Source organism: Pelodiscus sinensis, chromosome 1, assembly GCF_052426305.1.
Source record: "Pelodiscus sinensis isolate ZL-2025 chromosome 1, ASM5242630v1, whole genome shotgun sequence".
In the NCBI taxonomy this organism is placed as follows: Eukaryota; Metazoa; Chordata; order Testudines; family Trionychidae; genus Pelodiscus; species Pelodiscus sinensis.
The window spans coordinates 108,598,593-108,625,315 of record NC_143052.1 but is presented as its reverse complement, the minus strand read 5'-3'; the positions used below and the strand labels follow the sequence as shown (position 1 = coordinate 108,625,315).

Below are 26,723 nucleotides of genomic sequence, written 5' to 3'. Positions count from 1 at the left end.
CCCAACAATCTTGACAATGTCTTTAAACTAAGTATTTTAGTAGTTAAACATCCACAAAAATGTTGTATAATCACTTGTTCCTAGTACTCTTTCTACAGTTATCATAAATACCACTCTGACAACACCTCTCCCAAAATGTAATCACTTAAGAGAGCTAGGACTTTTGTTTCATACAAAGTTGGTATGTTCATAATTAAAAGTTATGGTAGATAGGTATTTCGTAAGAAATGCTAAATCTTGAAGCCTCAATTACAGAAAATTATGCAGCTGTATAAACTATCGACACACATGTAGTTACACACTTTCCATATTATTTTCAATGCCCTCTTCTGCTATTTTGTTGTTCTATGGGCAAAGACCCAAAATACTTTCAAGGCTAGAGTCACACCTTTAGATTTTTCTTTTTAGAAGAAAAAAAAAGTCTTGGGTTTGGTTCAGCCTTAACCACTTTTCTCCAATAATTTTTTTGCAACTGCCAACAAACTAAAAAAAAAAATCACTCACGGCAATAATTGCAATACTGTTTTTCAATGCAAGTAATTAAAAGACAAGTGAGGTTTCTGTTTTTCAAAGCGAATGTAAGCAAGAATTTTATAGTCAAGTGGAAACCTGTTGGAGTGTGTTACTTGAGATGAACTATTGCTACATGTGGACTACAAAGAGAAATACCACTTCAGCACCTAATTAGGAAAGGTCAAAATATCCCCAACCTATCGATACACTGTTACACCATTATGTGCACTGTCCCTGGTTTCCCTTTCCATTCCTTCTTGCTGCATGCTGGAGATCCACATCTGTCTGAATTGCAACAGAACCTGTGAGTTTAGCCATAAAAGATACAGGTTGACCTCACCATATTTTTCCATAGGTTGGACTGCTGACTGATGCACTAATACTGCCTAGCATAGTAATATAGAAAAGCCTGTCCCCGTTTGCTTACTTGGTACAGTACAAGTGAACAACACCACTAACAGTTTATTTATTAGATCAAATGCATCTCTGGAGTAACTGTATTGACTTAACTGAATTTTGACTAGTCTTTTTTTGTTCCTGGATCTCCCAGCACTGAAAAGTGAGCTAAGTGCATGTACACACACAAGACCTTGTCTGCTTTCAACCAAGTTTGACCAACTTAGTTCACCTTTTGCCAGCTTGCCTAAAATAAAATCTGTCATCTTTTGGAGAGGGAACTGGCACCACAATTCTCTTGAAGAGCACACTGGACATTGGGTCAGTATTGATTTTAAAGGAAAGAGTTCCATCCCCAGACACAACAACACCAGGTACAACAAGATATGAGTCTTCCCTGAAAGGACTGAACAAATGTGAACTCTGGGTGAAATTTTCAAAAGCACCTATAAGCCCAACTCCCACTTTCATAGTGACACAAGCACTTAGGCATTTTTCCAAATTTTACCCAGAGACCAACTCTGATGAGCATGTATCAGGAGCTCACCATTCACAGCAAGTACTACAAGCTCCCAAGATGCACCCAATATGGAGAGAATATTTGCTGTCGGAAACAGTTTTCAGTTTCAAGCTTTCAGAGGATTCAATTAAACAAAAGCAGGAATGAGAGAGAGTGCATAACTATAATTTGTACAAGCAACTATGACAACTGGTAATCAACACATAGATTACTCTTAATTAGCTATGTGGATTTTACTATGGGGATCAGTGTACTAAGGAACTAGAATTCTAAATATTAGAGAGAGATGGCGCAATGCTGTCATAAATTAAGTGACAATATTCTAGCTTTAGTTCAACCCAAAGCTATGAACTTGATGTGGAAATTCCTGGGTTAAGTTTCATGACTTGCATTATGCAGAAGGTCAGATGAGATGATCCTACCAATCCCTTCTGGCCTTAAAATCTAGAAGATATGTTTACCTATCTTTACCTCTCAGGGGACGTCTACACAGCAGGGCTAAAGTCGAATTAAGCTACACAACTTCAGCTATGTCAATTGTGTAGCTGAAGTTGAAATAGCTTAACTCGGCTTTTGGCGCTGTCTACACAGCAGGAAGTTGGCTAAAGAACATTCTTCCTCCAACTTCCCTTGCCCCTGAAGAAATAAGGGTTACCATGAGTTAGTAAGAAGTCCTCCAGCCTGACATTAATTCGAAATAAAGACTTGTAGTGTAGACACACACTATGTTATTTCAGAATAACGTCAGGTTATTCTGAAATGCTGCTGCTGTGTAGATGTACCCTCAGGGTATGTCTACACTACCCTCCTATTTCGAAATAGGAGGGTAATGTAGGCATACCGCAATTGCAAATGAAGCCCGGGATTTGAATTTCCCGGGCTTCATTTGCATAAGCCGGGTGCCGCCATTTTTAAATCCCGGCTGGTTCGAACCCCGTGCCGCGTGGCTACACGTGGCACGAACTAGGTAGTTCGAACTAGGCTTCCTAGTTCGAACTACCGTTACTCCTCGTGGAATGAGGAGTAACGGTAGTTCGGAATAGGCACCCTAGTTCGAACTACCTAGTTCGTGCTGCGTGTAGCCGCGTGGCACGGGGTTCGAACCAGCCGGGATTTAAAAATGGCGGCACCCGGCTTATGCAAATGAAGCCCGGGAAATTCAAATCCCAGGCTTCATTTGCAATTGCGGTATGCCTACATTACCCCGCTAGTTCGAACTAGCGGGGTAGTGTAGACATACCTTTAGTTACCTAAATTAAACAGTATTTTCCATAATCTCAAAGCTTTGCACTAAAATATGATAAAACAATTTTTTTCCGTGCAGACTAGAAAAATCATTCTTAACCCCTGGAGATTTAAAAAGACCCAGGGTTCCAGGCCACCAGCACCACTATTATGGCAGCAGTAGTTGGAGTCCCAGGCCCTTTAAATTGCTGCCAGAGCCTTGGATGATGCTGAAGGCTGGGTGGGGGAGGCACAGGTAGTCCAGGTGGTGCTGAAGGCTGCCTACGCCAGCCCCACCCCTTACACCCAAGGCCCTGTCCCTTCTAAAGGGCCTGGAGCCAAGCCCACCCCCTCCTTACACACACACACACACACACACACACACCAGGGCCCAATGAAATCTGTCACCAGCCCTGCCAGGCACCAAACTAGAAGGCAGCACTGCTGAAGTATGAGTGGTGCTACTTTTGCGTGGCTGCTGCTGACAGCGGTGCTGCCTTCAGACCTGGGTGGCTGGAGAGCAGTGGCTTCTGGCTGGGAGTACAGAGGTTCTAGGTTATAAACTGCCAACCCTCAGTCAGCTACTGCACCTTTGGGCTTCTGGCCAGAAGCAGCTACTCTCCAGCCAACCTTGCCAGGCTTCACAGAGAGGCCTTTCTGAGGCCAGGGGGTTCCCCCAGCTATACACTCCCTGACCACTATGCCCACTGGAAAGGGAAGGGGGGACCCAGGAGCTGATCCACTAGCTCAGCATGTTAAGTCCTCCTGCCTAAGCCTCCCTGCCAGCTCTGGATGGCATTGCCCAGCCTAATTTGGACAGCACCTCCAACCATGGCCCCCTCAGTGATAACCGAACCCTAGCCTGGCCCAAGGCATGAAATGTATTCTGGGGGGTAGGGAAGGGAGCAAGAGAAGCTTTGGAAGGGGGAAACTTACTGTGCACATTTAAAAAAAAATACATAAAAATAACTTCAAGGTGCCACACTTCTGCCTAATTCCCTTGGACACTTTTTGTGCTTTTCACAGCTTAAATAAATTTCCTCTCCTCCTGCTGTTGTGTGAAAGACCCATATAAACCAGACCAGATGACTATATCAGAAAAACACAGGAATTAGCTATAGGCTAAGTGCTGTCAAAGGCACAGTGTCAATTTTTCCCTCAAATCTTTTAAAATTATAAACAGGGATTTTCAATGTTTTCCATAGTGTGGCCACTATTTAATACACGGTCTCATGGACATCTCCCTATTCATGGTCATGTAATGTACCTACAGCAATTAAAGAAAAGTTGCTCATATGGAGAAGTATTTCATGGAATTTAGATGCTACTCAATAGGCTTTAACAACTGGAAACAAGGAAGAGAAAGACCAGTACTATGTGTCTGGTCAGCTCTCTACAGACCACCAAAACCTCAGACTGAGAAGCCATAAATTACATTAATCTTATTGATTCTAATATGTAACAATAGGTAAACACTTTTCACTGTGATAAAGAGACATGGTCAATTATTAATACTGGAGGGGTTATGGCTTTGGGAATATGGCAACACATTTATTTTTCACTGTGACTGGCAGGCTTCTCAGACAAGCAGGTTTGGGGTATGCTGGTTTCATCTTGTATTATGTCATCTCACTAATATATAGTAAAACTTATAACAAATAACCAACTACTTTTATCCTACACTGAATGAATCCAGAATTGGGGGTAAGGGCAAAATCTCCAAAGATGATAGACGAGTATATACCAGACACATTTTACACCTTTTTCAAATGTTGTTATTTTTTAGAAAGGCAGTGTCGCTAATTTTGAATAAAAACACAAAAGATTTATATCAAAGTATTGTGCTCTCTTCCACATAGCTCAGTTTATGTAGTCACTTAAAGCACTAGAATAATTTCCAATAAGCTTTATGATAAACAGATCTAGATAATTCCTCATCTACTAATATGATAGCAGGAAGCCAGATTCAGCAGCAAGATTAGAAATTGAGGCGTAAGAAACAATATGATTTTAAGCGCTGCATTTAGCGCATCCTAGACACAGGCATCCCAAGTGTACAGAGCACCATGCAGTAGTGGGGAGGTACAAAAAGATTCTGACCCTCCCCGCCTTGAATCTGGTGCAATCATTTACTCCAGTGCATAATGAATGCAAAGTGGATGTGAACATCATCATTCTGATTTAGCAATATTTTACACTCGCTTTGCACTGGATGTAAAATTAACGAAGGTGCAAGACAACAGAGAATGAGGGCTTTAGTGTTCCAAACTGATTGTGCACAACCGCCAATGAGTATCACTGGTGTCAAGAAAACCAGCCTCTTACTCATGTAATGTATCAGAGTGGTGAAAAGGGGAAAGCTCATGATTAGATGTGCACCAGTGTATCAGGGACATGGGGGGAATTCGTTATGATTCAATATACTCTAACATGTATATTATGTTGCACTGATTCCTCTAGTGCAGTCTCCCAAAGTTCTTCGACATAGTAGATCTACCACATAAATATATCTTATAAGGATTTCATCTACTAGGCTTGCTATATCATGAGCAGCAGATAAGTGAACATCGTTAGTGGTCACAATGGCATGTCAGCTCCTGAGAGCTTTACACATTTACACACAGCCAGCTAAAAAGGGAAGCTGGCAACGGTCACTCAGTCATGGCTGTTTTTCCATTAAAATGGTTATCTACATAGGACTTGATTCATTATGTGCCGAAACACTTTAAAACAGTCAAAAAGGCAGCTGAAGGAAACTGGTGTTAATTAACATAGTGGACAGACTCCCTCTGCATCCATTCTCTGTGCAGAGTACTACTGCTTGACTTTTGCAGCTGCCCTGCAGAGAGAGAAAAATTGAGTCCTCCCCCATCTGGAAAGGAGGAGGTATTCCAAAAAAAGGATGTTTTGGGGGAACATATAAAGTGGAGGAGGGAAGGATAGTGGGAGTTCAAGAAAGGTTGAAGCCAAAATAAAAAAAAAGACAACACAGAGAATAAAGAAATGAGAAAAGAAGACAAGCCAAAGGAGAGAAAGGGATAAATAAATGGGGATATTATTGGTGGTATTTGTCCATCCTTTTTCTGTCAAACATAGATGGAAAAGACAGACCCAAAACTTTAAAAGGGGAAAACAAAAGTAGAAAGAGTGAGGTCCAAAGACAATACTAAGACTGTATTTGGGCAGCCCATTAGACTGCCAAATATCATATGTAGTAAAGTCACCTGTGCTTACTAGGTGTTCATGACCTTGAGATAAACAAACCCTAAAATGTCTAACCAAATTTTATAGTCAGTTTCTTACTGCTACCACTCCTTCCCTTAAAGCAGCTGGCACTTGGCAACATTTACCCTCAACTTTATCAAAAACCCTGGTATTTTCCCTCACAGTTCTATTTTCCTCTGCTCTAGAAATGGTCAGATCAGAACCGGTATAGATTGGTCAACTGCACTAATTTATTTTGTAGTTCAGTCTTAGGAAAGATCAGTGCTAAGATGAACTAGGAATCAGTGCATTTCCACTTAAGACAAGGAAGGAATTAACTAGTTTCCATAAATGCAATATTACCAAACTTTCACTCCCTTGAAAACAAAAACACAATTACAAGCAAGTTTATATTGTCTAGGCAGACGACAAGGAGTCTATCAGCTTACATTCTACAAGTTCTCTAGTACATGGGACCATTTACACTATGGATTAGGGACAGAAAGATACCATGGATAGTCATGTTAATGATTCGCATACAATAGCCTTTACTTACAACAGATACTGACTCATAAAAAAAAAAAAGTCAAGGCTGCTTAATGAACTGGCTAATTAGGGATGCCTAACAAGAGGTACCATGAACAGTACTCTCTCGGCCTTCAGGAACTGCTATATGGGATCAGCTCTTCCCTTAACACAGATTGGTTGCCATTAGCAGCAAACTGTCCAGTGACTGAAGGGCTGGGAGAGAGACTGACTGGTCTAGGTCAGCAACACACACAAAAGCTAGCAGTGAATCCACAACACTCTCTCCAGCAAATGGGCCACATAAGGCCTCCATTTCAACCCATTATCACGTGTCTCCTACTCGGCCAGGTTTCATATTCCCAGTGTGTCACACTGGGACACTTGTTGAAAGATTGCTTTAAGAATTCATTTCCATTCTGCTACTGTCCTTCACACAACGCTATCAATTCCTCACGTTTAGGTGCACAAGCTTCCTCCTGCAAGTGAATCAGTTAAGTAGCTGAATGTGTGTGTTGGGTAACAATTCCTTGCATGGTTTAGGGGAAACATTCAAAGGATCAAAACTTCAGTGAGGGGAAAAAAAATCAGCATAACTCTGACTTCAGTGGAGCGAAATCAATTAACACCAGTTGATAATCTGGGTCAGTGTAGGGCACAAATTAAACAGCAACCTACAATTTTACTAATGTGGACAAAATATATTTTTACTGACTTCTCCAAACAGGAGAGAATTAAAGGAACAATTTCTATGCAAAAAAAAATGTAAAATGCATCCTCCTTGCAAAAAGTTCAGATATGCTATTTGTGCAGTCAGTGCCTCTGATCATAAACAAGGAAGCCTGGACATTTTGAGCAACCTGGTGGCAAGTGGGGAGGAAAGATACATTTTAAAATAATGCATTTGTTGAACATATCTTTAGCCCTTTCTATCTATAGCATAAAGCAAATAGAAATAAAATTTAATTAATTTAATTGTAGGCTTTTAGCAGCACAGATTGTCTTACTAAGTGTTTACCTATAAGAATGGCCATACTGGATCAGACCAAAGGTACATCCAGCCCAATATCCTGTCTGCCGACAGTGGGCCAAAGCCAAATGCCCACAACAGGTAATCCTCACATAATCCCTCTCATCATCCATTTCCAGACATAGTCCAGGGACACCATTCCTACACATCCTGGTTAACAGCCATTGATTGACCTAATCTCCTTGAATTTATCTAGGGCTATCTGAACTACAAAGCTATATCGGAAACAGATACTAAATTGCGAACCCCAATTTGTGTATCTTTTTCTGCTTTTCTTCCAAAATAGGCTTTTCTGACAATTGGCCCATCTATACTGGGCCAAATGTTGGGAAAAAAAGCCTCTTTCGGAAATCCCTTCTTCCTCGTAGAACAAGGTTTATAGGGATGCCAAAAAAACACGTCTGCTTTTCCAAAATTTCGCTCAGAAAAGCAGACGCATTCCTTGGACGCAGCAGAGCTTTTCCGGGATACCTCTGGTATCCCAGAAATACTCTGCAGTCTGGACTTACCCTAGCTCTTTTGTGAACCCTGTTAAAGTCCTAGTCTTCACAACATCCTCTGGCAAGGAGTTCCACAGGTTGACATGCACTGCATGAAGAAAAATTTCCTGTTCTTTGTTTTAAACCTGCTGCCTATTCATTTCATTTGGTGACCCCCTAGTTCTTACATTGTGGGAACATGTAAATAACTTTTCCTTATTCACTTTTTCCACACCAGTCATGATTTTATAGACCTCTATCATATTCCCCCTTAGAAAAAAAGAGACTAAGCTGAAAAGTCCAAGTCTTTTTAATCTTTCTTCATATGGGACCCCTTCCATACCCCTAATCATTTTGTTGCCCTTTTCTGAGCCTTTTCCAATGCCAATATATCTTTTTTTCAGATGAGGCAATCACATCTGTACACAGTATGCAAGAGTGGGTGTACCATAGTTTTATATAGAGACAATAAGATAGTCTCCGTCTTATTCTCTATCCTTGTTTAATGATTCCTAACATTCTGTTTGATTTTTTGACTGCCACTGCACACCGAGAATGGTCCACAATAACTCCAAGATCACTCTTGAGCAGTTGTAGCTAAATTAGTCCCCATCATATTGTATGTATGTAGTTGGGATTATTTTTTCCAATGTGCATTACTTTACAGCTGGAATTGTGGCAGAGGGTGAGGGGCATGGAAACCCTGAGTCCCGACTGCCCTGATCATCAGCTCGAGCAGCGGGAGAGAGGCAGAAGCCCCAAGCCCTGGCTGAAAGTGGGAATTCAGGGCCTGAGCCTACGTTGCCCTGATACCTTGCTAGAGCGGCAGTCGTGGGGAGAAGGGGCGCAAAAGCCTTGAGCCCTGGCAAGCACAGCAGGGCCAAAGCTCTGAGCTTAGCTGCCTTGAGGGAAGAGGTAGAAGTTCCAAGCCTGGGCTACCCAAAGTCCCAGCTGAAGTGGGAGGGAGCAGAAGCCCCAAGCCCCAGCTGGAGTGGCGGAGGGGAGGCCCAAACCTGGGCTGTCCCAGGCTGGACTTGAGCAGCAGGCAGGAAGAAGCCCTGATCCCAGGCTGCCCCAGCTGCAACCAGCAGGAACACAAACCCCATCCCCAAGAGGAGCTGCCAGGGAAAGAACCCCCAAGCTCAGTGCCTGGAACCAACACCGAAGTCCAGAGATCAGGCTGCTCCAGCTGCAGCCAGGGGGAGTGAAAGCTGCCAGCCCAGCAGGAGCCGCTGTAGGAGGAAGCCCCAAAATTGGCACTTGTGGCAGAAGTAGCCGGAGGTGGGGGGGAAGAGAAGAGAGGTGAACAGACAGCTGACACCGTTATCAGGCCAGTGTTCTCTGTAAGCTGAGTGTCTGGGAGGCCATTCAGGAAAGATTCAAATGCCACCCAGCGGATCAGCAGAGCTCCCAGTTGGCAGCATATTTCTACTGGTGGTGCACATCCGCACATGTGTCAGTACACAAAATTTATTCTTCACATGGATTGAAAAAAAATTAGAGGGAATACTGGGTATCACTCTCATTTCTGTGCTGCCTCTGGAGGTGGGTCTGATCTCCCCACCAAGAGCAGCCATGCAGAGGAAGGACAACACCTCTCTCTGCCTATAATGGCTAGATTAGCAGCTAGGAACCCTGTACTCCAATCAGCAGGGGAGATCAGATTGCATGGAGGATGACGGATTTCACAGTCCATGACATTTTCTTAGCCATGAAATTGGTAGGGACCTATCCATAGGGACTCCCAATTCAGAATGGGGCCTCTGCACACTACTACACCACAAATACACAGAACTTTCCCCTCCCCCTCCCCACACACACACACTTACAGATCATTTTCAAACAGTAAGACACTAATAATCCAAGCAGAGTGTTTCAGGCAATTACAACTGGCAATGAGGGATATTATAGGACACAAAGGCCAAGACTGTCTCGTCACCTGACCTGATAATATTTCCCTCACCCCTCTTATGATCACATGCTCTGGGAGTCTCTTTTTGCTATTAAGACATGGAATTTGTAATTAAAATATAACAATACATCATTGTGGACTATACAATTAATGAGTACAGCTAACACGATCACTATATTGCTGACAGCCAGACATAAGCTTCTAATAGTGTCCTGTTGCCAGGGGTCATTTCATAATTATGAAATATTGCTTGCACAGAAGCTGCAGAGAGGACCAGAGGCGGCACATGATCTGATGTAGGACTATCTGCTAGAAGAGTCTGTCTGGCCCTTGATGTTAAAACGCCCTAATCCGGGCTTCCCTTGTCCAGCAACATCCCTGGTCCAGCATCATCCATGTGAGCACTCACCAGGATAAGCTGTTGGGCTGGGGCCAAGAGCGTTGCCAAATTAGGGAGCCGAGATGGAGCACCGGGGGCAGCAGAGTCACTGGGAGGAACGCAAAGCCCGTGGTCTCTGGGGGGCGGGCAGAGCAGAGCTCTCTGTCACCGGGGAAAACGCAGAGCCCCCTGCTCCATAGCGGAAGTGCTGGGGAGCAGAGCACAGAACTGCCAGGAGGAGCATGGAGCTCCCTGAGCAGCAGCAGGCCTGCTGGATGAAGCCCACTGAGCAGCAGCAAGCTGCCTGGTGCAGCACAAAGCCCCAGGTGGCAGAAGAGTGCTGGGGGGAGTGCAGAGACGCCAGGCAGAGGAACTCTGGACTGCAGAGGAGTTCCCGGCCACTGCAGGGACAGGGGAGCCCCAGGCTGCAGTGAAGCCAGGGGTTGGGGAGAGCTGAGCTTCCCCGCTTCTGCTGCACTATGGAGAGAGCAGAGCCCATACAGCATTGACTTCCCTGCTCCAGCAAATTCCCTGGCTCGGGATCACGCAAGTCCCGAAGGTGCAGGACAAAGGAGGTACAACCTGTACTATCAGAAAGCCTTATAAAGCCCTCGGTTACTATTTCAAAAACAGCCTAATGCCCATTGATTTTGGATGGCACTCAGGTGGCAAGGTCACCGAGGCTCTTCTGAAAATTGTGTGCTTTGATTCAAAGTAGGAATGTAAGGGTGTAGCCCTTTAAACAGGTAACTGATAAGCACAAGCTTACTGGTTAATGGTTACACACGGCTCCCAGTCCAGCTCCTGAGAAGCCACCTGCTGCCCAGTTGCCTCTATCACAGGTAGCAGTGTGCGACAGTCATTGGCACGTGCCAGGAGCTGGCTTAAAAGCTGGCTCCTGAGGAGCTGGCTGCCGCCTCACATGTAACTGCATAACAACTAAAATTTTCAGCTGTTACACAGTTACCAAGTCACCTGCATTTTAACATCCCTAATTAAAAGAATAAATTGCAAATTGTTCTCTCCTTCCATTTTAAGGCACATTGACTATTTTGCAATTTAAAAAAGAATCACAACATACTGCTTCTAAAAGCAGCTTCTTTTTATAGCACACTTTTAAAAAAGCTATTTTGCCTTAGAAAACTGCAGTTAAAAGGTACTGCAGAAGTCATAATGTGTTCAGTCGGGGATGGGGGACACACTTCAGACAACTGTATTCAGGAAAAAATTCATTTGGAAGTAAAGCACTGACTGGCTCTCTAATTATTCCCATTTTCAGCTTTAGAGTTTCATGTGCCTGTAAACAAACATTACTATGTTACCTCCTCTACATTTTTCTTAAAACCAGAGATGCAGTCTGTAATAACACCTGCAAATAACTACAACCAGGCAGCATCAGTAACCTGCTAAGGAGGGAAAGCCATTAAAGAAGCTTTTAGATGCTACTGGAGACAGGAACAATTTAGAAAATGACAAACTTAAGTATTTAAGAGAGGACGTTGAGGTGTGCCTTGCTTTACCCTCTTAGTCACTGCCACTGAAAGGCTGTCAGACTTGGCTTATATCAGAGTGCGGTTCATCTTTAAAGGGAACTGCTTATCTTGCTGAGGTGATCCTTGGGAGTACACTGACCACCTCACTTAGTGCTGGATATAAAATTGTTCCATTATTCCACCACCTCTGCTTTCGCTATGCATAAATTGGCTTAGAAGGATTAGATTCTTTGTTAAATGCCTGTGAAGGTCAGTGTTACTGTTTTTAGGGGAGGCTGGGTGTCCCTGCCTCGACAATAGACGGTGATGTCTGCCTTACAGTCCAGATCTCTAACAAGCCAAACCCAGGCCTGTCTCAAGTCTGGTGCACATAAGCACGCAGGCAAGGTTGAGGGAGAAGCTTTGAGAAGAAGGAATGCTTTGCATAACAATGCAGATTAAGCCTGGTACAGCAAGACCACGTCAAAGAACACACGACAAGCATCCTTGTACAGGTACTTCTGTTTCTGATAAGCAAAAATTACAGATGCAGCCATAAAACTGTTACCTACACACGTAGTTTTTGCAACATCCTGAGTAGCAGGATGTATTCCAAATAGAGGCATTGGGCATTTTAGGTACCCAACATACTCAATTGGTAAATATTATTAGAACGACCAAATCTCGCTTTACTATAAAATGGGCTTAGTAAGAAGAATCGATGGGAGGGAATGAGCAGGATTGACCCGCAGTTCCTGCTCGATGTAACAAGAAGTAAATAGGCCCTTCACACTGGTGACCAGGAACCATGACCTCCTGCCTGGTACTGTAGATAGCATATGGGTAAGCTTTATTATAGTAGATCTTCTATTAATTGCTTTTGCATTGCTTTGTGCTGAATTAATTGCTTTAGAATTTATAGTATTTAAGGTTTAAATTGCATAGTAATTGTTTTTAAGGCTTGTGAAATTTAAACAACTATGTTAAATGCTTAAAACTTGCAATAAATAAGAAAGTGGCTAAGTCTCCGTGGAGTGTCCTGGTTTTCTTGGGATCTAAAATAAATTGAACCACACAACATATATACACATCCACAAACCAATGAAAAAAAAATTTCAGTTAGTAATAATCAAAATCTACAGATCAGCTAAGAAAGAAAATGCTGCTTGAAAAGTTATTAGCCTCTGATTAGGGATCTTTTGTACATGAGGAAATGTGACATTGACAATGTGTATTTTAACAGTTATAATGCTGAAACTTTGTGAATCTCAGCATGTCCTGGTCATTACCTAAATTATTGCCTGAGCTCCACCCCAATAAATGTTCAGTTTGACAAAATTAAGTAGATAATTTTTAATGCCTACAAATAAAACCGATGGTATTTTTGAAATTATAAAAAAAAATAAAAAAGAATTCTGCCAAGGTTATATACACAGGTTGAACCTCTCTAGTCCAAAACCCTTAGGACCTGGCCAGTTCTGAACCAGAGAATTTTCCAGGCCACGAAAGGTCAGTATTGTCTAGCAGCATTACTCACACTTCCACTGCTTACTGGGCTCTTAGAGGACATTTAGGGGCAAATTATATTACAGAAATGAGAGCCAGAACTGGTGGCTGTAAACAAACTATATGGGACCCTGGGAAACTTGGCCTCACCCATGAAAAGTGGACATCTGACTAACCAAACATCATGCTGGACTACGGATATGTTCGGACCAGAGAGCTCTGGACTAGAGAGGTTCAACCTGTAAACAAATTCTTGGGCACAAGGTAGGACAAAATTTGGCAGTTCATTGTTAGGTTTTTTATATGACAGTTCTGCTCAATCTCTGTACCCACGCTCACCACCACACAAGTAAAAGGATGTGTGCCTCCCCTCTCAAATCAACATTACAACTCCACCTTCTTCCTCTGGAAGAGGAAGGGAAGGATAAGAAACACAAAGAAGTACTTCATCCAAACACATAAAATGGTGGGGGAGACAAAGCCCTTTCTTTGACGCCTGGTCTTTTTAAAAATTACCTATTCTTCTCTGCTGTAAAATGCCATCAGTCCTTTCATTTAAAGCAGCAGAAATGAACTCGTTTATTACCCCCTGCTCCTGCACAGTGTTTTTTCTCACTCAAAAATTATTAGTTTTTGCATAAAAAGGCTTAAAAGAAAGTAAAGGGATTCTTGTCATTAAAAATATACTGAGATATAAAACAACCTGTTGAGGAAAAAAGAAAAAGAAATCAAAACCACTTGTGGTGTATTGTACCTAAGAATAGCCCATACAGCTTTGTTTGAGACAGAAAGGCTGCTGCTCCGTTGCACTTCAGGTGAGGCAGGGTGGCATGAGTTCCAGGTCCCTTTGTGAGCATACCGGTGCTTCCCATTCTCCCTGCTGGATGGAGGAATCTGCAGCGAAGCAGATGCAGAAGCCGCAGGCTGCCGCAGGAACCTCTGATGCACCCCTCCATTGCTCCTAATTATTTATTGAATTGAGAAGCACAAAAGGAAGGGGTAGGAAGGGGGAAAGAGGCCTTTTAAGAGATGGTTCTTTTGTTTCATGCTTACTTGATTAAAAGAGGGAGTATTGGAAAGTTATCCCAAACTGCTATCTTAATACAATAAATGACATTTCCTTCAGTTTTACATGCAAAGATCTGGCATTTACTTCACCATTATGGAGACAGAAAAAATGGATTCTTAGCTACCAAACAATTATAAACTACAGTGTTAAACATGTAAAAGAACCTCATGGTATATAATTAGTACAAATCTTTCTTAAGGTACGTCTAGACTACAGGCTTTTGTCGACAGAAGTTTTGTCAACAGATACTGTCGACAAAGCTTCTGTCGACAAAGAGCGTCTAGACTACATTCAGTTCTGTTGACAAAGCAAGCTGCTTTGTCGACAAAACCCTGTAGTCTAGACACAACCCTAGATGCGATAACACCTTCTGTCGACAGAACTCTGTCGACAGAAGGCGTTATGCCTCGTAAAACGAGGTTTACCAGCATCGACAAAAGTGCTGAGTTCTGTCGACGTTATGTCGACAGAACTCAGCGGTAGTGTAGACGCAAGTATAGTTTTGTCGACAAAAGTCCACTTTTGTCGACAAAACTCTGTAGTCTAGACACACCCTTACAGTCCTCAAGAGGGCTTACAGTGATGGGGAGTGAAGAGAGAGAAATTGCACAGTATATTTCATCAGACAGTTATCTTTTGTGGCATACGCCTTGTTAAAGAAAGAAAGGAGGTCTGGTTTTTAAAAAAAAAAGAGTGAGTGCAGAAAGGAGTCTCAACAGCACTTGGCTGCAATTTCCCTCCTACCCCTTAAAAATCAAGCAAAGACAAAACTCGGAGCACCATAAACTGCTACACCAGCGCACAATAAATTAGAATGAATATTAAAACGAACCAAGTCTGGGCCTCATTCTTAGAAGATCTCTAGCCCAGGTGTAACTGTTATTTAATGTCACCTAAACAAGGAAACAGTCTTTAGAGAATGAAACCAGGGAAAAGAGGGATAAAAAATAAGTGCATGGTTTTTCCCTTGAATAATCAAAGATTTCTGCTATCAGTGGCCACAGAGGTCCTGCAACTCCACAACAATCCACTGTGAACAGAAGCACTATAAGCATTCTAACTGCCAACCCCATAGAAGTCCATAACTTTACAATGGCAGACCATTTGTGAAGTTATATATTAGAATTAAGACAGAAGAAATATTTTAGTGATATACCATAGCTTATCACTGGTTAGTACTACTTGTGGGGGCAGAGAATTTTTCATAGGACCAATCTGAAGTCCCATTAAAATCCAAAAGAAATAAAACATAGAAGGAATACGGATGTAGAAAGTGTAAAAAAAAAAACAATGTTTCAAGGAGAGATTGATGCAACAGGTTCTACCTATTGCTAGTGCCTATCAAAGAGAGAAGAACTTAATACCATAAATAAGGAGCCATATAGTTACAGGCAGAACTAGGTCTGTGATAAGTCACTTTGCTTTCATTTTATTTTTCTTAACTAAGTGCTGATAGCTGCTGAATTTTCTTGCTGTGGCATTCTTAAGCCATCCAAAGATAGAAGAAAAAATATTTCTATATTTAACAAAGTGAGATATATTGATGGGGAAAAAGAAAACATTGAAAAATATTGTTCTACAGGTCAGAAGAGGTCCAATTTAAGTATAATTGAGGTCACAAATAAAATGTTAAAAAATAATTGATCAAATCTGATTTTATTACTAAAATTATAAAATTTCACCTCTACAATTATTACATACTGAACAATGGTTACGGGGTTTTAGTTAGCTGCTATTGCAAAAATTAAGTCAGTAAGTTTTAAAACTCTTTGATACTACATGTCATAATTCACTCAACAGTAAAAGTAAAACCCTTTCAAAGTTAGGTGGCATTTTTTCACCCTTTGCTAGCTACCCATCCAGCAATAATACCAGGCAAAACAAACTAAAATATAGGATGAAATCCTAGCTCTACCGGAGTCAAGGGGTATTTCCCATTAACTTCAATGGGGACATTTCATCCACTATACTATACTATACATAACCATATATTATGCATGGGACAGGTTTTAAGGTTTAAAGAATATAATAAGTTACTTACAGTCTGAGTCTATTGTAGGACAGGAAAAGCAAGTCATAAATTAAGCACACACCAAACACAGTGACACCAGTTTCTTTCACCAGCATTGCACAGGTCCCAAGAAATAAACTAAGCAGCAAGAAGAATGGAGAGGCAGTGGGAGGGAAATGTTCCCCAACATAAAACTGATCCACACTCCTGCAAAACAGATTTGACATAGAGATTTTAGTTCAAGTTGTTTTCTTATTTATTAGTTTCCTCATTAATTTTTCAAAGTCATTTCCATAATTTTTAAAACATTAAAATATTCTCCATGAGCATAGGGCCACACAGAGTGGATTAAAAATCGCATGAGTTGAGAGGACTTGCTTTGTCAATTTTAAATAAAATACAATTAGGATTTTATATGAATTCCTCCCCCACACAAAATTCAGGTCTCATAACATTTATTATTAAAGATCCATACCTAGTATAGGAGAGAAAAGCCAGCAGAAACAGTAGGCAGGCTAAGACATCTGCTCTGCCCACAATACCTGTTACCTAAGAGCAGAAAAAAGAGACATGAAAATTACACTAAAAGAAAAAAAAACCACTTTCGAGACAATATGGGTCACTGAAACAAATGGCCTCTGTTTTATGAGTTTTCCCCCCTCCTTTCTGTCTGTCTCTCTTCTTCCCAACATTCTGGCACCTAATAAGTAGGAATGTTGGTGTTTTTCTCATACAGATTAGGAAATATAAATTACCCATGTACAATCGACTGACTAAGGCAAAGTTAAATTCTCTTTAAAAAGAATTGATAAAAATAGCTCAGAAAATAACCCTGGTTGGGATTTTTATGGAATAATTAAAATAGGGGATCAAAGAGAAAAATATAGGCCTGATTCATTAAACTGTGTAGTTTAATCACTTTCTTTAATGTTGTGAGAAGTGATTTTTAGATAAGAATCTTCCCCAATCACTAACAGTCACTTCTACATAATAAAATAGCTTACTACCCAAATGTTAGTTGATAATCAATTCAGACAGAAAATAAATTGCAATGGCCAACTTGGTATGGATGGGAGTTTTTCAAACTCTAATTGACAAGTATTTTTATAATTATTCAAATTTCAAAATATCTCAACGTTCCCGTTCATAACAACTCAGAAACTGCACACAAAAGGAAATTAAAGGCCTTTTGAAGCTTTTGCTGTTTTAAGATTACATAATTATCTTCAGTGCTTTGACATTTGCTTTAAAACTCCCCAAATACTGATGGAGACAACAGTAAGTTCAAAGCCTGCCTCCTCTAAAACCTCACTTACATAATAAAGCAGCATTATCTAAAGAGCCTGGATGATTAGCTCACAAAGACAGCACAAGAGATAACTGTAAAGCTCATGGCTCTTATTATTAAGTCTCTCTCTCTCTCTCTCTCTCTCTCTCTCTCTCTCTCTCTCTCAAAAGTTCTCAACACTGGCAGTCATTTCACTCTCACTAGCTTACAATAGTTCATAAAAAAAATACTATATCAACAATATTTCTAACTAGACAGACAGGAGGAAACACCTATTCATTTTATCTACATGGGAATTAAAAGAGTGGCAGAGGGGTAACCGTGTTAGTATGTAGCATTAAAAATAACGAGTAATATTGTGGTACTTCACACACACACACACACACACACACACACACACACACACAGAGCCGGTCCCCAAGTTACAAATGGGTTATGGACCAAACACTTGGCCGTAACCTGAAATGTTCATAAGTCGGACCCCATTGAGTCACATTGCAACCGCGCTGTTCGTAAGCGCGGGTCGTGTTCGTAACTGGGAGACCGCCTTTACAACTGCTTAATGGGAGGTTTGGTCGTAAATGTGAATGATCGTAAATCGACCGTTTGTAACTCGGGGCCTGGCTGTATATACACACACATACACACACACACACACACACTTTTTATATATAAAAAAAATCTAATCATCAGCTTTCGTGGGCATAACCCACTTCTTCAGATGAGCTTGAGTGGCATAGCTTCAGTAGCTTTTGACATCAATGAGGCTGTAAATGTAAGGAAAGCCAGTTTTTATTGTTGGCCTTCCAGTTAATGTCTTTGTTCTGGCCAAGGAAAACAGGGTCAAATTTGCATATGAAGGTCAATTCCGCACTCTCTCTCTGTGTAGTGGCTAGTGAAATTCCTTTGTAGAAGAATGGCTACTTTTAAATCCATGATTGAGTTCCCAGGTAAGTTAAAATGTTCCCCTACAGGTTTGTGTGTTACCATTTCTGATATCTGATTTGTGTCCATTTGTTCTTTGTCCAGTGTCTCCCTTTTTTCTCCTCTCAAGCTCATCCGAGGAAGTGGGTTTTGCCCACAATAGTGGATCATTTTAAAATGTGCTATTTGTATATGTTGATGTCTTGCATTTTCCTGTGGTCAGCAGAAAAGCAACATAAGCTTATATATACTGAAGCTTTGCCATGAAGTTTTTTTCCTAAAATTAAAAAAAAGAGACTAATTAAGAGCTATGTGAATAAATTAACTGGTCAGTACAGAACTGTGACCTGATCAGCATTTTCCTACTATCTTATTTTAGTATTGTTGGTTAATTGGATTTACAGCTACTTATAGTATTTAGTGGAAAGACAGTGGCTACGTCTACACTGGCCCCTTTTCCGGAAGGGGCATGTTAATTTCAGCTATCGTAATAGGGAAATCCGCGGGGGATTTAAATATCCCCCGCGGCATTTAAATAAAAATGTCCGCCGCTTTTTTCCGGCTTTTCTAAAAGCCGGAAAAAAGCGGCGGACATTTTTATTTAAATGCCGCGGGGGATATTTAAATCCCCCGCGGATTTCCCTATTACGATAGCTGAAATTAACATGCCCCTTCCGGAAAAGGGGCCAGTGTAGACGTAGCCAGCAAGTATGACGTTTATTCTTAATGTATGTTACTGATTATTTTGAACACAGCCATAGGGTTTTTTTTGTTTTTTTTACTGTTGACCTTAAAGCAAGCACCACACTGATTCACAGCAAATGTGTTTTGTATTACTAAAAGGTTTTTTTTAACATGTATAAACATGTGTTTCTTTTAGTTATTATCCCAATTTTACATATATACTTACAGCCTCACTGTGAATGGGATGCACAGCAAAGAAGAGAGCTGTGACAAAAGCCAGTCGACCATCCTTGAATACAGCTTTGTCACAAGTATACATCAAGACAAGAGTCACTAGACAGTGTAAAATGACATTCACTGCATGGAAATAGAATGGGTTCATACCAGCCAACAATATATTTAGCCTGTAAGAAGACAAAATAGAAAGTAATACATATAATTAGGCCATGGAATCATTGCTATGGCAGAAAATAATAACCCACATGAAAATCAGACTAAATACATAATTTAGAGTTTAGGCTGTTAAATAATTAGGGTAAAACTGCTCAGAACAACCGTTACATCTTGCTAAAAGGAAATGACGCCCTGCTGCAGTCTCCTTCCCCAAAAGGTGAGGTTGAATAGCACAAGAAGTGATAGCCTAACAACAACACAGACATGTGCTAAGCATCTAATTGATAGGTGCTTTACATATTTCTCCCTCCCTCCTCACCCTCTCCCGGTAAACCATGCAATTCAATATAAAAGCTGTGATACTTGTGCCCTTACAACACCAGCACTTTCCATAGCAGTCTAAGGCAAGCTATATGGTAGTTCTATTATATGCTTAAGTATCCATTAAGACTGAATTTTTGAAAAACTGATATCTTCACTTGTGACCAATTAATGCCATGCTTCAGCAAAATTTCATGTTTCACTTTAAATCATGCCAGTAGTATCAGTGAAGTCAAAGTAGTAGTATTTAACTTTAAGCCTGCATTTATGTGCTTTGCTAAAATCAGGATCTACAACAGGAATCCAGATGCAACAGGAACTACTCTGCCACCAGAAATGTGCACTAACAGGGCACAAGTTGCTACCCTCTCAGGATCTCTCCTGATGAGACAAAAGCATACTCGTTATCTCTGGCTGACACAAAAAGAAACTGTGACTAATTGCGAAGATAATTTCTTTTCACAAGATATTCATAAACTTGTTTCTTCACTGTACTTACTGCCAACTTGTTTAACAGTTGTTAACAAGATTTGTTTTACATGCAGTTGAAAATAGAATCAAGTTAATTAGAACAAATCAGATTTGTCCATTTTGTTAGGTCTCGTAGATCAGTGTTTTAATGATTGGTCTGTGGACTGGCACCAGGTCTGAGACCTCCCAGACACAGTTCAGGAAGGCAGCAAGCCAATCCCTGGTATCAAAAAGGATGAGAAAGGCTGTTCTAGACACTACAAACAAGAAAGAGTTGATATTAAAATGCCAAGGAAATTTTAAAAAGACAAATGAAATGACACCCAATAAAATCAGTTTGAGTACTAGGAATGTAGACTAAACCACACATTAAGGAGCAACAATCCCCATATCTACCTTTACTAAGAGTCAGACTGCAGTTCCCCAGGGCTTATATGGCTCCAGAGCAATGCCCTTGACTTGTTATTACTGTGTAAACACCTCAGTTTTTCCTGAATCAGCTGAGAATTGGCGTGCCTGTGAAGCCCAGACAACATATGTTTTTTATAAATACTTTCTACATGCACAACTTACAACTGATAGAACTTTATCTGCCATAAGCTGCATTTTGACAGCCAATATAACTTTAATAGGGAAGGAGTCTTACTTGTGTGTTCCATTTTTGTTCCCATAGGAACACTTTGGAGGTAATCACTGAGCTAAAGGAGTTTGGGAAAAATACAACTTTGGCATAACCTCACCCGTGACTCTGAAGTAAAGCTTTAAGCAGCTATATTTTGACAGGACTTCAATTCATGTGAATGATAAAGAACTCTTGAGTAAGGGCTTTTTTCTCCCCAGTGACATACGTCAGCCCTGAGCTTTGCCTGTGGTACAAATAGTTATCCAACCCCCATTCCCACCATCACAAAATAAGAAGAAAAGAAAAAAGCCCACACAAACCAAACTTCAGTCTAAAACAGGGGTGTCCAAACTTTTTTCAAAGAGGGCCAGATTTGATGAAGTGAACATGCGTGAGGGCCGACCATTTTGCCTGACATTCTTTGAACCATTAAAATTAAATGCAAATTAACTATGTTATGCAAAGTTTATTGCAAACGGCATACTTTTCATTTTGTCACATGGATGACAAATCTAAACAAGTGTTAAATCACTCTGCCTTTCATATCTGAAGGCCAGATGAAAAAAAAATCCAGGAAGCTGAAATATATGTCAGGAACATTGTAAAGTACATTACATATTATCAACTTTTAAGTTAAAAAAATATGAACAGGAACATAACACCAACTATACATGTTGTGTCCAAATATATTTATAACTGATTTAGACCAACTGACATTAACTGAGATTTTACAATGTATTCATCTCAATTGAAAAAAAAACTTGCCTACACTAATGTGAAGGGTGAAACTGAGATCTGGACTGCAGCACATAGGCTAGGTCTGGTTCAAAGGCAGTGGTTTTGATGCGCAAAATGTCACGCAGGTGAGAGTCACTTAGTCTTGTCCTCACGCGGTTCTTGTTAAAGTTCATAGCAGAGAATGTCTTCTCACACATATATGTTGAGCCAAACAAGCTCAGCATTTTCTTAGCCAATGTTCGAATCTCTTGAAACCGGCTCTTATCCAGTTGGCGGTAAAAGTTCACAAGAGAGAGCTGTTGGTGACGACTGCGTAACTCGCTGTCACAATGCAGCTCAATGAGCTCGAGCTGCAGCTGATCTGGAGCATCATCGGGGTCAACAGAGAATGGAGAGGAGAAAAGGCTGATCTCCTTTTCAGTAGCTGCAAAATCCTGAAAGCGCCGTTTAAACTCCCCAGCCAGAGATGCGATGTCTGCTGCATACCTGCTCGTTTGCGCACTGATATTGTCCTGTGGAAAACTGTTCATTATTTCCTGCAACGCTGAAAAATGTATGGTATTGGGCTGTGTTTGTGACAACTGCCTTATGAAAAGTTGCAGCTTTGTCCCAAAGGCTTTGAGGTGTGAATAAAGCTGGTTCACTGCTGCATCTTTCCCCTGAAGACTCGTGTTCAGTACATTCAGATGCTTTGTTATGTCAACTAGAAACCCCAAATCAGCCAGCCAAATAGGATCAGATAGTTCTCGCATTGGTTGTCCCTTTGTTTCCAAGAATTCTCCGATTTCCTTTCTGAGAGAGTAGAAACACTGCAGTGCAGACCCCCGACTGAGCCATCTTACATCGCTGTGATATAAAACATCTTCGTATTCAGCCTGGATGTCCAGTAGAAACTGTTTAAACTGGCGGTGGCACAGGGCTTTAGAGCGAATAAAATTAATAGTCTTTAGCACCGGTTTCATAACATGATCATATTTGAGATGTTTAGCACAGAGAACTTGTTGATGAATGATACAATGGAGTTTAATAGCTTTGCCTCCTTCTTCGATCACCTTGTTACAGATTAGGGTTGATAATCCACTTCGTTCACCAACCATGGCAGGTGCCCCATCAGTAATAATCCCAGTAACTTTGTTCCAAGGCAGTTTCATGTCATCTATGGCGGAACTAACAGAAACAAATAAATCTTTTCCTCTTGTTTGGTCCGTAAGGCTCTGGAGGTCAAGTAGCTCTTCAGTCACATTCATTTCATCGTCCACCCCTCTCATAAAAATCAGCAACTGAGCTGTGTCAGATAGGTCCGTGCTTTCATCACAGGCTATTGAAAAGAAGTCAAAATCCACTCCTTTGGATGTCAACTGTCTCTTAATATCTGATGAAATCTCTTCAATTCTCCGTGCTACAGTGTTACGAGCCAGGCAAATGTTGGCAAACTCTTGCTTCTTCTCGGGACAGATATTCTCAACCATTTTCATAACGCATTCTTTGATAAAGTCACCCTCAGCAAAAGATTTGCAATTTTTAGCAATTAACGTTGCCACCTCATAGCTCGCCCTTGTGGCATTTTCATTTGACTCACGGGCTCTTATGAAAAATTTCTGTTGTGACATTAAAACAGCTTCAAGTTGCTTCAACTTTTCACTGCGGTCGTGCCCTGTAAGCTTGTCGTATGTGCTATGTCTCGACTGGTAGTGTCTCTTGACATTAAATTCCTTATAAACAGCCACAGTCTCTTGGCATATCAGACAAACACAGTGATTCTGTATTTCAGTGAAGAAATATTCCACTTTCCACCTGTCCTGGAAGCGGCGGCCCTCACTGTCAACTTTCCTTCTCTTATTTACAGTCGCCATTTTTTTAAATTGACCAGAAGGGGAAGGGATCATGTGAGCGCAGTGCCAGAGGTTTAATACACTGCCCAAGTAATACACTGCACTAATACACTGCCCAACAAGAATTCTCTTGCCTTTGTGGCTGTTTGTGGCGAAGTGTCTAATGATGACCTCCGGCGTGTTCGCAGCTCCACGTGCCTGAGCCCGCCAGAAAGCTGACAGTGCGCAGGGCCAATCACAGATACTGAGATTGAGCAGCTGCGGAGTCCGTCCCTGATCTCAGCAGCTGTGGAGTCCGTCCCTGCACTCTCAGCCCCAAGGTAGAGGGCCTGCAGGGTCAGAGGTGGGCGGAGAGCGCAGGGCACGCTGGCCTCACGGCGGCCCGGGGGCAGGGTGAACCCGCAGCCAAGCGGGAGAGTGGGGCTGTGGACGTGCCCTACAGGGCAGACTTTAGGACCGCAGCGGCCGCCATGGACGGCGGCGGCGCGGCCGGAAGCGGCGCCAGTTCAGAGGAGCGCCGGGGAGCCAGGAGAGGGGGAGGAAGCGGGGGCTGTGCCCGCACTCTCAGCCCCAAAGCGGAGTGCAGGGGCAGGGTGTGGGACCGCGGCGGCCCGAAGCGGCGCACTGCGCGCGCCAGTTAAAAAAAGCACCGGGGAGCCGGGAGAAGCGGGGGGCCGTATTAAATCCGACCGCGGGCCGCATTTGGCCCGCGGGCCGGACTTTGGACATGCCTGGTCTAAAATATACAGCAACATCATGCTCCCATGGGACTAAATGGTCCTTGCAATGCACAGAACAGAGCGAGGGGCAGCGAGCAGTTCTGCCCCAAGGGAGCATTCTATTGTAGAGTAGCAGAATTCTTGAAGTCCCCAAACCTGCCTTTCATGCCCTCTTTGGGAGGAATTTATCCCCTGTCATTCCCACTCTATAAGACAATATTAGTGGTGGGAACCATGTGCCTCCAAGGCGGCAGCGTAGTCTTTGTACTCCCCTCAGTGCAAGGATGGTACACCAGTGCCTAACCATTAGGCAGAGCAAACACTGGGGAGGGAATGCTCCTTGTATCCATTTCAATGAATGCCCAGTGAAGGGCCAAGCATCACTGGTCTGCAACAGGCATGTTGTTTATTTAGAATAGCTGTTACATATGGAAAAGCAGCAACCCAATAGTGGCTATTCCTTTTTTTAAAAAACTGCTAGGATAAATCTTTCATTAAACTGTAAAATCCAAATAGGAGTATGCATGTGTATGCGTGCACCTCTTATGTATAATCTGTCATCTTTGGTGGTCCTTGAACATTGAATGTGAAAACGTGCCAGTATTATTTCATTTCTGCCAAGGCTATTTGTCAACAAGTAGGTCAAATTGTGAAGGAAACACTCTTTTGTCCTCAATCTCACTAGAAACCTTTTGAAATATTGATAATGGCTGTGATTGTTACACGCAGTATGCACACGCACACAGTGCTTTAACCAGCTAAAAATCCATCCACAACCCTCCAAGCTTCTCAAGGCTACACAGTAGGTTAAACTACTGTCCAAGGAAATGTGCAGTCTCCTATGTTAAGCCAAAAAAAACTCCACAGCACAGTGCTGCAGAGCAGGAACGAGGAAGTTGACGAAAGTGCCTCCACTCCCAATGTACCATGCCGTCGCTTGAGTCTAGACCTCTCTTCACTTTTGGCACTGAGCATTACTATACTCTTAAGTGTCCACTGTACATAGCTCAATAAGTAGGAGAGACGCGTAAGGACTCTCCATTCCCAGCTTAATAGAAAGCAGGGTTGCCAGACGGTTTCAACAAACATATTGGACACACCTGACATTACATCACAATCTACATTACATCTGAACATTTATATTTTCTCATTTCTATTTTCTCAATTTGTTTCCCAAACAGAAAGCTCAATTACTGGACTGTCGGGTTCAAAAACGGACACCTGGCAACCCAACAGAAAGCAGCATCTGGAACTCCTCAATCAACAGTGGCATAGGTGTGTGAGGGTTTCTCTTTAAATTTAGCCAATTGTAGGCTGCCCTTCAACTTGGAATGTTTTGATTTCATGTCATACTTTCCTAGATTGTTTTTAGGCTAGGAAAAAAATATAAGGGTATAAGAATCCTGCCTATCCTAATCCAAACTCACTTCTCTGGTTTAGTCCTCTTCTTGGCTGAGCTCTGAAAGGAAACTCCGCTAAGGAAGCTGTGTCTTCAGCTGTCAACCAGACCCTCTCAACTTTTCCTGCTTATCAGCCAAGGAAGCTAAATGATAAACTGGATGTAGTAAGTGACTCCATCTCAGGGGAGGGGACAAGTTACACAACCACTACCAAAGGACAATACCCCTGTTCAGAATAGGCTGTTTAGCTGGCTAGAACCTATATGTAAATTTAAGATGATAAATAAGCAAGGGTCCCCAGGGGCTGGTGCCACATGCAGAGTACCACTGGACAGAGGATACACAAACGGAGTGCCACCACCATCATCGCAACCCTCCCATCCACTGAAAACCCTGTGTAGGATCTCTGTGACCCCCTGTCTGGTCTGGAGCAGAGCTGTTCACCTGGCAAAGTTGCCTATTTCTTCTCCCCTCTTGAAAGGATAGATAGGAGAAGCCACTGGAAGTTACTGGCAATGCGGCGTTTGATCCTTCACTACTGTAGACAATGGGTGCTTTGCCAGTCGACTAAACAGAAGGCGAAATCAAAGCTAACAACTACAATAGATCACACCATTACTCGTTCAGGATTTCAGAAACCCCCCTGGGTACTCCTCAGGGAACAATAAGTTCATGCCCTCCTGACACTTGCTCTTGATGTTGCACATCCATACTTTTATGGAAATACGTTTTTTACTACAAATATGGATAACAAATGTGCTTCATGCAAAATGGGGCATATAACCTATTATTGGAGAGCTTGTAATCTCTTGGATGTATATATTCTAATTTGTGTGCATGTATCATTCCTGTATTTGAAGTAAGAAATATGAAGTATAAACCCAGTGATAGTCATTAATGGTACCTTAACGGCCTGATGCTCAAGACAATGGTCTGTTCATAGTCTTATGCTTCCTATAAGCCTGGACTAGGGTTGGTCCTGCTAAAACATATGGCTAGGTCACCTGATGCTGGAACCTATTTTGAATGTTGTACTTTGCCATGATGATGTAAAAGGAGTTGAAGCTGAACACAAAAGATTCCCACCTTAG

The 26,723-nt window shown here is 41.9% G+C and overlaps 1 protein-coding gene across 6 annotated transcripts in view; it reads right to left on the bottom strand.

The window, feature by feature from the left end:
* TMTC1 (transmembrane O-mannosyltransferase targeting cadherins 1) overlaps positions 1 to 26,723 on the bottom strand; it is a 227,093-nt gene that overhangs the window by 186,025 nt on the left and 14,345 nt on the right. For 4 of the 6 annotated variants that reach the window (XM_075940705.2, XM_075940711.2, XM_075940703.2 and 1 more), the window contains exons 2-5: positions 19,363 to 19,540; positions 16,716 to 16,789; positions 16,271 to 16,447; positions 13,915 to 14,121 (exon numbers count right to left, since the gene is read on the bottom strand). In XM_075940705.2, coding sequence (XP_075796820.2) covers positions 13,915 to 14,121; positions 16,271 to 16,447; positions 16,716 to 16,789; positions 19,363 to 19,540 — 636 coding nt within the window. The remainder of the gene's footprint in view (positions 1 to 13,914; positions 14,122 to 16,270; positions 16,448 to 16,715; positions 16,790 to 19,362; positions 19,541 to 26,723) is intronic. The other 2 variants (XM_075940714.2, XM_075940706.2) reach the window with 1 other exon arrangement.